This window comes from Heterodontus francisci, chromosome 1 (assembly GCF_036365525.1).
Source record: "Heterodontus francisci isolate sHetFra1 chromosome 1, sHetFra1.hap1, whole genome shotgun sequence".
Classification (NCBI taxonomy): domain Eukaryota; kingdom Metazoa; phylum Chordata; class Chondrichthyes; order Heterodontiformes; family Heterodontidae; genus Heterodontus; species Heterodontus francisci.
This window is the reverse complement of record NC_090371.1, coordinates 279,477,595-279,490,365: the sequence shown is the minus strand read 5'-3', so window position 1 is coordinate 279,490,365 and position 12,771 is coordinate 279,477,595. Positions and strand designations below refer to the sequence as shown.

Here is a 12,771-nt window from a genome sequence, read left to right as displayed (position 1 = left end):
TTACCACCTGTTGCACTTGCATGCTTACCTTCAGTGACTGGTGTACGAGAACACCCAGGTCTCGCTGCATATTCCCCTCTCTCAGTTTATAGCCATTCAGGTAATAATCTGCCTTCCTGTTTTTGCTACCAAAGTGGATAACCTCACATTTATCCACATTATACTGCATTAGCCCACTCACTCAACTTGTCCAAATCACCTTGAAGCCTCTCTGCATCCTCCTCACAACTCACCCTCCCACCCAGTTCTGTGTCATCTGCAAATTTGGAGATATTACATTTTGTTCCCTCATCTAAATCATTAACATATATTGTAAATAGCTGGGGTCCTAGCTGCGGTACCCCACTAGTCACTGCCTGCCATTCGGAAAAAGACCCATTTATCCCTACTCTTTGTTTCCTGTCTGCCAACCAATTTTCTATCCATCGCAATACACTACCCCCAAACCCATGCGCTTTAATTTTACATGCTAATCTCTTTTGTGGGACTTTGTCGAAAGCATTCTGAAAATCCAAATAAACCACATCCACTAGCTCCCCCTCATCAACTCTACCAGTTACATCCTCGAAGAATTCTCGTAGATTTGTCAACCATGATTTCCTTTCGTAAATCCATGCTGACTCTGTCCGATTCTACCACTGTTCTCTAAGTGCTCTGCTATAAAATCTTTGATAATGGACTCTAGAATTTTCCCCACTACCGACGTCAGGCTGACTGGTCTATAATTCCCTATTTTCTCTCTACCTCCCTTTTTAAATAGTGGGGTTACATTAGCTACCCTCCAATCTGTAGAAATTGTTCCAGAGTCTATAGAATCTTGGAGGATGACCACCAATGCATCCACTCTCGATCTACCCCATCAACTCTTTTAGTCATCTAAACAGATAAGCCAACAAAGTAGGCCAGAATGCAGAAAGGAGGCACCATTGCGCCCATGGGGGAAAAAAAATCATTGACCTCCTACACATAGGGCAACAACAGGCTACAAGTTACTTCAGCTCTTTTCAGCAAGAAGAGTAAACAGGAACATTACTTACAATGCTCAGTGCCAGTCATTTGGGCAAGGATACAGAATGAGCGAGACTGAGCAGTGCCAGTCTTTGGCTGCCAATCTTCAGTGTCTTGCATCAAACGTTTCTTGCTCTGATCGCTAAGCATATGATGAGGGATGTCAGGTTGGGCACTGGCCATAAATCGACGGGGAGAGCTGCACATAAGAAGTAGCAATAAAAAAAAAAGACTTTAGCCGTTTGTCCTGTCGGTGTTCAAAGGCATTGAGCCATTTTCATTGCACGTATTTTGAGCACAGTTTTATGTACACGTTTTTTTCCTCAGACCGTTACAAGTAATAATTTACATGATCATTTTAATGGTAAAACATTTATGAAGAAGCTTCCCCAAACACTCAGTTAAAACAACACAGGGCAAGGCAAGTCCCAGGTTCGATCCCAAGTACTGGAAGTCACTGTTCTTGCTCAGAACAGCGGCAGAGGCATTATAACCACCTCAGTATTGCACAAGAGAGGCATATAACATTCAGGATCCCCACTACCGACAGCTAAGCAGGAGGTGTGGAGATAAGCCAAGGACAGCAATGGGCTTCACTACGATGACCTACACAGTGATAATAACCAGGAATGCTCCTCATCTAGGCTCACGAATGGGTAATGGTCATTAAGCTAAGGTACCAGAAGGTGCCTAGAAATGATCAACTTTAAACCTGCGAGGAGTCAATAATCTGAAAGGAGGGATGGAGAAATGGTGAAAATAAAAAAGGATTACATGGACAAAAGAAGTCATCTTTATTCAGATACTTGATCCTATCTCAGCCTGATAAGATGACACTTTGTCTAAATTTTTCTCTGCGGAGAAAATACGGACATGAAATAAACAGCAGCACAAGTGGACTAATTTGTTCTGGACAGTGTTGAACTTTGAATGTTTTTGTACACACGCCCAGGCAAGTGCTGAAAAATTCCATCACACTCCTGATTTGAGCCTTGTATATAATGCAAAGACTGTTGAAGATGGGGGCCAATCTGGAAATATTGAGAACCAATCGTTTCAGCTGATATGGGATAAATTGGGCAGCAGCTTCTTGATGCTAGTGCTCTTTGCAATAATCATGTGTTTCTCTTGATGCCAATGTGGAGAAGGGAACCCATGCCACTGCACCACAATTGTGGCTCGTGCTTATTTTGTCATGTGCCCTGGGTGACCGAATTAAACAGATCAAGAAAGAAAAATCACTTGAAATGGGAACCATCCTCTTTGCATGATGACAACTGAAGATTGCTGTCTGCAACAAATGGAAGAATTGAGCTATAGCTCAGAACTGGACTATGGCAGATAACCAGATAGAGGGAGACTGTCTAAGCAACATAGAGCCAAGCTCCAAGGGTCAATGACACAGATAGTCTTTGCCATTACAGAGAGGATGGACTTATTTCCATATGCAAGTTAAAATAGGAAGAACAGATAAATTTAGTTTTAACTATTGATTTAAAAATCAGACAAACATGGCTCATTCATGCCATACTGGTTTAATGCAAGAGAACTTGCAGAGTAAATTCCCACAGACCACACTGCGTTCCTTGAAAAAGTAGGAAAAGTACTTAACTAATGCTCAGGCGTCTGTTGGTGCCATTCTTTAGGCAACTAGTACATGTATATGCAGGAGCAGCTTTGAAGCCACTTGCTCCCGAGATTATTCCCCATTCTTCTAATTCATCCCCATGAGGAAAAACACTTGGCATCTTGGACCAGTCAACACAGCTCAATAATTGGAGCTCAGTGTCTTGGGAATTGCCTCAGAAACATATATGTTCACACACGCTCACTGCACTAATGAGGAAACATTTCTGTTGCACATGGTTGCCATTCATGCTTAACAAAATATTTCAGAAGACCTGCAGAATTACCGTCTAGGCAGCTGTCTCCTTTAAAGATGGGAAAAAGGGTGTTGAAGCCAGTGTTTGGAAGTGATGGAAAAACAGACAGACAGTTCCCAGAGGTAGAGGAAGAAAAGCAAAAATGAACAATTCACATAAACTATGGCTGAGAGTACAATACAAGACTGTGACACACAGAAGGGATTGGTTACACCATCCAAAACCAGGAGAACAAGTCTCATCTAAACCTCAAGTCCATCACTAATAAGTCTATAACTTCCGTGACCTCGGGTAGCAAGCCATTACACAGGACTCTTGCTTCCGAGTCAGAAAGGTTTTTTTAATGCCTAAAGGGGAAGCTAAATAAGAACATGAGGGAGAAAGGATATGCTGATAGGGAAAAATGAAGTAGGGAGGAAGGAGGTTCGTATGGAGTACAGCCACTGGCCTGGACCAGTTGGGCCGAATGGCCTGTTTCTGTGCTGTAAATTCTATGTTGGTTTATGTATATGAACACACTCATTTAAAATTTAAAATCCATAGCTCTGAACTTTCTCATTCATGCTTGTCCATTGGACCATTTCAGTGTAGCTCAGAGTTACGGCCGACTGACTATTTAACCCACAGCTCTGCGGCAGGTGACGGGAAACTTTGCATCTCAAGGTCATGTGATTTATGAAAAGGTATTAAATTCTCAAGTCACTTTTTTCCTGATATTTAGAATGAATGCTTTATGTGGCTGGAAAAAAATTTATCCCGCTTGCTTGAGTGTTCTTGTCCGTGCCTGGATGACTGCAGCTACATCAACTTGTCAAACGTAGACTTTAGAAGTGGTTAAATGTCTCTATTTTTAAAATAAATAGCATAATAATTAAAACCGTATGTTAAACAGGGAAGAGGGAATATTACACGCTAAACAGGAATGTCACATTTAGGTTTCATTGTTACATCTTCTGTACATCTTGGGAACATAACAATAGGAGGTGACCATTCAGCCCCTCAAATCTGTTCCACCATTCAATTAGATCATGGTTAATCTGGAGCTTAACTCCATCTACTATCCTTAGCTCCATAATCCTCAATACATTTGGCTAACAAAAATCTATCAATTTGTTTTGAAATTTCCAATTGACCGCTCAGCCGCAACAGTTTTTTTTTAAATGGGAGAGAGTTCCAGGTTTTCACCATCCTTTGTGTGAGGAAGTGCTTCCTGACATCACTCTTGAACAGCCTCGCTCTAATTTTAAGATTAACCCCTTGTTTTACTCCATCGATGCCACCAGAACGACAGCTTTCTTTTCTCTTCAGCTAGGGTGCTCTGGTCATACAATATAGCCAGTTCTGCAGAAAGATAATTCTTATCCCATTGCATTAAAGCTGAAATTCTGGCACAAGATGTTACTGAAAGTAGTGCTACAGATGAAAAAGCTAAGACAGACGTACAGACAGTGGCAATCTACTTACTCTGAAACAAATGTAGGACCACTGCCAGGCACAGTTAAGGCAATGAGACAGCATGAGACACAGAAGAGTTGGTGGTGATTCATGGAAAACAAACAGTGGAATGAAGATGGAAAAACAAAAGAAAAATGACATATGAAAAACAGTGAATAAGTGAGCAAGCCAAATATTCTTCCAACGCAGAAGGGAAAGAAGCGTTCACACGCACACGGACACACCCTGTATCACACTTCAGTTCATGCCATGTCAAATCTTGGAACCTAACTCATTGAATCTGTTACTTCAACCTTGAATAACTCCAATTACAGGGAAGGGCATTGGTCAAAGCTGAAACATTCCCAGAAGTAACTACAATCTGGTGCACTGTTTTCCAAACGTGAATGGTTTTCCACCTTGATAGGCAGTACCCCTCGGAACAATAAATATTGCAACTGTAACACTGATTGTAAGTTAATGGGACAAAAGCACAAAGGGAAGGGTAGGTGGGTGTTGCTTGGATTGGAGAAAAGTTGTAAATGCTGTACCCCTGGGCTCAGTGATGTGTCCCACCTTTATTCTATCTAGATGGATGACTTCTAAATAGAAAGCACAATGTTAAAATGTAAGAGTTTGGTAAATAATACGGTAAATTTGGTAATAATTTGGTAAGTAAATAATGAAGAGAGCAAGATTGGTTAGCTGAGTGGGCAGACAGGTGGCAGGAGAGGGAGTGCAAAGTGCTGCATTTTGAGACAAAAACAAGGAAAGAGACTAAATACTCAATGGAAAGGGTCCAGATAAAGAAAACTGAGGGTTCAAATGCCTAATGCCCCAAAAAGTGAGAGTAGAGGTACATAGAGCAAGAATACAAGCAGGAGCAACTTGGGTTATAAGAGTGCAAGAGGTTTTTTTAAATCATCAAGGAGTTCTGATAGAGTGACTAGGGAAAGTGTGTGTTCTCTAGCTGGGAAGTCAGTGACAAGGAGTCATCAATTTAAAATGGTCACTAAGAGAGGTTAAGAGAGCTTTCTTTTTGTAGGGGTTGTCGGGCCATGGAATACATTGGCAGAGGGAATCGCCAAGGAAGGGATTATTGTATCTTTTAAGGGAAATGGAGGCAAAGATTTGAAACAGAGGAAAATACAGGGCTAAGGGGAGAGAGTTGGGCAGTGGGATTATTTTTGGATTATTCTGACAGAGTCGGCAAAGTGACGATGGACTGAATGGCCTCTTTCTATGCTGTAAATGGCAATGGTTTCACTAGTGCTGGAAAATCGATGTAAATCATTTATTCTACACTACTTCAGAAATAAATCTCAGGAAATTTTCAGGGAGGTCTTTCTAGGGGCGGATTTGGAGCAGGCCAAACTTTCCATCTGCACCATGAATGCCCACCCAAACCATATCTTGGTATTGGGGCATTAACATATAGGTGGGCATCTGTGACATTTACATTGCCCACCTCAGATGGGGACAGAGCAAGGGAGGGAGGGGACCCAACAGATTTGGAAAGATTTTGTTATTTTTCTTTTTCAACTTTTTGCCAACAGGAAGTTGTACTGGCAGAAGGAGGTGGAGATCTAGCAGAATCAACACCGCCCCAAATTCCAATCTCACCCACTCTGAATTTTTCCACCCTTGGCATTGAAACATTTGAAATTTTTTTTTGCCATGCAGTGTCTCGCCTCCCTGTTCTTTAAGCCATTTCCTACTTTTGGAAGGCAGATGCTTAACCTAATCCCAGGCCCCTGCCACTCCGTAAATTGAAGCTCGGAGATGTACACAAGATGTACACAAGCTGTCTGGGTGGCAGGTCCTCCAGTTCTTCCTCATTCCCTGTGGCAGAAATTCCCAGACTATGATCAGAAACTTAATTTACAGGAATCCCCAGGCCTAATATGCTCCAGGGCACACAACCCTCATTTAAAGAGCAAAAAGATGTTTTAAAAAGAGTTGAGATGAGGAGACACGAAACAAGATGAGAAATGAGAGGAAGTCAGTGAAACATCTTTAAGGCATGATTTTCCAATGAATAGCAACACATCCAGACCACAGATGTCCGAATTCCAAGTCAGAAGACACTATTCACCTGGTCTTGTATTCCAAGCCAGGAACGGCTACTCAGAGATACTACTTGCTTCCTGAATATGAACTGAACCTTGAAAGGGAGGGTGGGGAAGAGTGGGGGTGAAGTGGTGGGTTTAAGCCAGTTATCCAGAAGCTGCTGTTAAAATAATGGCAGAACTGCGAACTTGAAACACAGAGCAGGAAGTGGATAACAGGGATGTAATTATTCTGTAAGAGAAAAGGCAGATTAACATTTCAGGTAGAGATTTTCAGCAAGAACCAAGACCTTGGTCAGGAACCACTTCTAAGGAGACTGCTCCCAAAAAACTGGCCTGTCTTTTCTCTTCACAGATCCTAATGAACCTTCTGTGTAATTCCAGCATTTGCTGTTGTTAATAACCTTGCTTTATCTCTGGATTACTTCAGTTAACTAGCAATTTTATCCACAGTTCCAACACAACTCGCATCCTGCTTCTATGATTTTCAATGGGGTCTGGATTGCTTGATTGGACATTCTCTTAATTGTTTTCCTGCTGTCAGAATAGTTAGAGACAAGGATGGTAACAGAACAGAAGAACACACCCTCAAGTTTAAGCCAAAGGGATTAAAGTACAGCAAATTCATAGCCAGGGTCTATTTTCTGACAGCATCATTCATTCCAAACTTCCTTTTGCATCCACTTTATGACAAAATATTAACTGCACAATTAAGTTTGTGAATGTGTGTTAGTTTTTTGTTTAAAACATTTTTGTTCAGGGCACACTGCAGAAATGCAGCAAAAATAAAACATCTGCTTAAAATTGCCACCCAAATTGGACGTTTGGGAAATGAAGATTCATTTTCCTCAGTTGGAGGATTGCAAAATCTTAACTGACTGAAGCCACACAAACTCTTGAGAAAAAGATACTAAAAAAAAGGACCCCCCCCCCCCCCAAGCTTTTTCTCTTTCTGTTGCCCCATTTTGCTCTGTGCTTGGCAGTGGAAACTCCTCTCATGTCTTTGGACAAATGTTCAAATATATAGAAAAAGTTTATACATCATAAAATACTGTGTTTCATTAACTTTCCAACTTTACAGCTGTGCGTACCATGCACTTGTCTAATAATGAATTAATGTTTTTCAAAAAATCCTCACTTTGAAAGAGCTTTAAGAGTCTTTGGACCCCCCCCCCCCACCAAACCCCCCGAAAAAGCATCTTATCACAGGATTTCTTTTGATGATTAAAAATTGGAAAGAGTCTAAAGGCCATGTAGAGTTGGACATTAATCCAAGGCATTAATCTAGCAGGGAAGATTGGATATCAAGAATCCAGCTCTCCTACAAATGATGAATCTTCAACTTATTATGCAGCACACGCGTTTGCTCCTCAGTGAAGCACAAAAAAAAGCCGGCAAGTTCTGACAGAACATGCATACCACTGGGCAGTGACATCATTCTGTCCATCCTTGCCCACTGCATAGAGACAAGCCATAACAAAAAGCGAGAGAGAGCGAGAGAGAGAGAGAGAGCGAGAGAGAGCGAGAGAGAGCGAGAGAGAGCGAGAGAGAGCGAGAGAGAGCGAGAGAGAGAGAGAGAGAGAGATGGAAGCAACATTTTGTAAGGATTCATTCCTTGCACGGCAACCACACGTGCTAGTTACTGACAAATCATGAGTCACCAGACAGCAGTAATGTGGACACTAACTTGGCCAGGATCTGTGCCTGAAAAGAAAAGAGATCATGTTTCATCAGCAAACACATTATTTTATTATTTCATGTTTTGTCAATCCAAGCCTCAAAAAGAAATGGGTGTTGGGCGGTTGGATGGATCAGATACACCCTTTGGGACCAGCCGCGTGAAAAAATTCACTTCGAAATGACGGAAAATGACTTTTCGTTTGGGTTAACTTGAGGTTTGGATCAACATTATTTAATGAACTCAGCAAGCGGCAGACACCGCTTCATGCAAAGGTAGCCTTGTTACACGGTCAGAGTAAATTGCAATTAAAACTGGATCAATCCTTTCTCAGAATCAAATCAAGAGAGACTTTTCTTTAAAAATGTAGACAAGACACATAGCTTCACAACAGGTCACACAAGCAGAGGTGGTATTTAGCCATTTCTTCAAAGATTGCCGCTGAGTAACTATACACTACGGGTGAAATTGTAAACATATTTAATGTATATTAGTGAGTGTGCTTAGAGGAAACCTCTTCCTGCCTGGGACGTAGAAGCCACTCTTGCTTTCTAAGATAATTAATATGGCATTTGCACCATTCAAGTTTTAAATTAACAGTTAACCTCAGTTCACTTTGAATTTAATGACATTTATTCCTTTAAAGCCATTAATTTATCTGCATGCTTAGTTTAGATCTTGAAAGCATGCCAAAAACTTCCAGCCACATTAGCAGGTGTAACATATGCAGCTAAAATGACCCAGGCCGGACTATAAATGGGGATCAAAGCAGTTACCCCAGCACCATCATTTCACCAGCATCAAGCTCTCTCTATGCTAAGCAGATTTTTGCTGCACAGAACAAACATCTGAGAACAAGATGTGAAACTGCAGTGAAGTTAAACTCTTCAGAAAATGTTTTCTTTCTTGGAAATTCACAGTTTACAAAAAAAAATTCCTAGCATTCACCTGAAGACAAAAAAAAAACTGTTTGGCATCAATTTCTTTTTGTGCCTTTAAAGTAGGTCAAATTATCAACAAGAAAATTGCTTTCTGAATGCTTCTCTTCTCCACTTTGGCAAATGATTCTGTGAGTGGTTCCAAGTTTGCTTTAGGGGTCAATATATGGGAGGTCTGGCATAAGCAAATATGTACAAACAAACCAGACATGGGGGGACTGTTATGCAACCTCCAAATACTTTAGTGCATGACCCATTTTTACCCACAGGCTTTCCTGCCACTGCAGGGAGGTGAGTGAACTAGTTGGAAAAAGAAAAGTTACAGAATCATCGAATCATACGGCACAGAAGGAGGTCATTCGGCCTATTGACCCCATGCTGGCTCTTTGAGAACAAAGAACAAAGAAAATTACAGCACAGGAACAGGCCCTTCGGCCCTCCAAGCCTACGCCGATCCAAATCCTCTATCTAAACCTGTCGCCTATTTTCTAAGGGTCTGTATCTCTTTACTTCCTGCCCATTCATGTATCTGTCTAGATACATCTTAAAAGACGCTATCGTGCCCGCGTCTACCACCTCCGCTGGCAAAGCGTTCCATGCACCCACCACCCTCTGCGTAAAGAAATTTCCACGCATATCCCCCCTAAGCTTTTCCCCTTTCACTTTGAACTCGTGTCCCCTTGTAATTGAATCCCCCACTCTGGGAAAAAGCTTCTTGCTATCCACTCTGTCTATACCTCTCATGATTTTGTACACCTCAATCAGGTCCCCCCTCAACCTCCGTCTTTCTAATGAAAATAATCCTAATCTACTCGACCTCTCTTCATAGCTAGCGCCCTCCATACCAGGCAACATCCTGGTGAATCTCCTCTGCACCCTCTCCAAAGCATCCACATCCTTTTGGTAATGTGGCGACCAGAACTGTACGCAGTATTCCAAATGTGGCCGAACCAAAGTCTTATACAACTGTAACATGACCTGCCAACTCTTGTACTCAATACCCCGTCCGATGAAGGAAAGCATGCCGTATTCCTTCTTGACCACTCTATTGACCTGCGTTGCCACCTTCAGGGAACAATGGACCTGAACACCCAAATCTCTCTGTCCATCAATTTTCCCCAGGACTTTTCCATTTACTGTATAGTTCACTCTTGAATTGGATCTTCCAAAATGCATCACCTCGCATTTGCCCTGATTGAACTCCATCTGCCATTTCTCTGCCCAACTCTCCAGTCTATCTATATTCTGCTGTATTCTCTGACAGTCCGACTCCACTATTCTTCCCCATAAACTCTGCAAGTTTTTCCTTTTCATGTATGTTCACATCCAACTCCCAAATGATAGGATACATTCAAAAGTGGAAAACTCTTGTATTAAAAAATAATTTATATGCATTCAGAAGTAATGAATTCCAGGCAAATTCTGGGGCATATTCAGGTGGGATAACTTGCGTGATACAAAATGGCTGGCTGAGATAAATCAATATTTTCAACATATTGCTGCAATATGTTACAAACTTTTTTTTTTAAAAAGATCACCCATGCTTGTGCGACCGTCTTAGAAACCAAATTACAGGACTGTTGAGGCACCTGTCTTGCTGCAGCAGTAACTAGATGAGCTGGTCACCTCTCTTGGAATATGAATGGATCTCTCCCTGACAGGCAACCCTAGAGAGCGATGCGTGTCTGCTGCTTGCTTCGCAGTCTGTTCTAGAAGGTTCATAGGAAGCCACCTACCCATTCTGCTGCTTGGCATCACTCTGCCCCTCTCTCAGTCCTCTCTTCTGTCCCTCCGCCACCTCGTGGGCATTGTCAGGGGAGTATAGGTTTATGGGCGTGTTGTACACCTTGGGCTGCCGTGGGACATTAACGGACGGAATTACTGTCGCTTTAGCGGTGGTCACTGGTGGCGTGCGCCATTGTTGCCCATTTTGGCACTGGCATGCATGTGCTGTGGAGATGCAGCAGGCACTGATGGGGGAGCAGTGGAATTATGGAGAGTGGGTGTCAGTGATGGAGGCAGAGGTTGAGTGGGGGTTGACGAAGCTGGACAAAAGGGTGGAGGCTGGGGTGATGCAGAAGTAGGCGTGACTTTTGAGACACTGAGGCGCCAAAAGGCCGAGCAGTCTTATTGTAGGCTGAGCTGGATGCAGGTACAATCTTTGGAGCCATTGGGGCAATGGATGCAATAGGCACAGTGTGCGTTACTTCCTGGGGCTCATCCTGAGCAAAACGGGGTGGGTTGGGATGGAAAATAAAGACAAGTTACACACACGCAACACATGCAAACAAGAAATTCATGCTTCATGTTTGGTCTTTGGAAGTGTTCCCAGAAACTCCATGGTGGTTAAAGCAAGTCTTAAAACTCCCAACAATAATCATAGTGTTGCTTTGCTGCTGAGAGCATTAGTTACCCTGAAGAATTTGGGTCGAAATTGAAAAGCTGCCCATTGATGTTTTTTTTAGGCTGGGAGTCAATTGAAAATTGGAAAGGGTATTAATGAATGTGGAACAAAGGGTAGCTAGCAAAGTTAAGATTCAGTTGGGCCATGGTCTAAATGAATGGAGGAACAGACTTGTGGGGTTAAATAGCCCACTCCTATCCCTATCAAAAGAGGCGAGAATGATGCCTTAAATCTGGTAAATGGAATAACTTTATGGCAGCTGTAAATATGGCTTAAGGTGACTCTCCCTTCCTCTGAACACCAGTTAAAGGTCTTTACATACACAGGCTACTGCACTGCTTCCATAGTACCAGACTTTGACCAAAGCAAAACATGTGGGCAGGAAAGAGAGAGTCCAATTTTGTATATGATTTAATTGATATTAAAATACAATGATAAACTCCATGCTTCACTTAATTCTGTGGCTAAACGTTTTGTTTACATTTACTGCAGTGCCTGTTCTGGATTAAAGAGACCTCGTTTTCAACGATTCAACCAGATCGAAACACGAAGTCTGAATTTGAACCTTGGAACATTGGACACAATTAGCAGCACACGAATCAAAACCTGCGTAAGTTCTTCACGGAACACACAAAAGACCACACAAATGGCTGCCTGAAACATATTTCATTCCTGCGGCAATACATGCAAGAAAGTTAACCCATAGTGATCAGTTTGTATGTCACAAGGTGTGTCCAGTACTGGTGCATACTGTCATGGCACACTGAATCTTTAACAAGCTATAAAAATGAGACCTTACTGATGGCAGCGAGATAAATGCCCTTTAAATGCCCGTAAGGGCGATAATTCAACACCCGCGACAGGGTCAAACTTGTTACAACAAATCGGCACAATTTCAGAAAGAAAGATCATTTTGGAGTTTAGGAAGGGAGGGAGAAGACAGGTAAAATGTGTCACCAGCAAGTTATTTCTTGTAATCCAAGCAAATGTTTAGATCACTGGAATCTCATAACAAACAATTAAAATCAACAACTACACATGGCAGAGAGACTTGCATTTATATTACACCTTTAACAATCTCAGGATGTCCTCAAGAGCTTTACAGCCAATGAAGTACCTCTGAAATATAGTCACTCTTGTAATGTAGAAAACGCAGCAGCAAACTTGCGCACAGCAAGCTCCCACAAACACCAATGAGTTAACAACTAGATAATATGTTTTGGTGTTTCAGGTCAATGAAAGGTCATCGACCTGAAACGTTAACACTGTTTCTCTCTCCAATTCTTTTCTTATTTCATTCTGGTGAATCTGTGTTGCAGTCTTCTCAAGGCCAATATATCCTTCCCGAGATGTGGTA

The 12,771-nt window shown here is 42.0% G+C and overlaps 1 protein-coding gene across 1 annotated transcript in view; it reads right to left on the bottom strand.

Moving 5' to 3' along the window:
- LOC137376980 (PDZ and LIM domain protein 5-like) overlaps positions 1 to 12,771 on the bottom strand; it is a 241,400-nt gene that overhangs the window by 85,399 nt on the left and 143,230 nt on the right. The window contains 5 exon segments of the mRNA XM_068046029.1: positions 1,038 to 1,207; positions 2,922 to 2,939; positions 10,747 to 10,924; positions 10,927 to 11,106; positions 11,109 to 11,232. Of these exon segments, the coding sequence (XP_067902130.1) occupies positions 1,038 to 1,207; positions 2,922 to 2,939; positions 10,747 to 10,924; positions 10,927 to 11,106; positions 11,109 to 11,232 (670 nt within the window).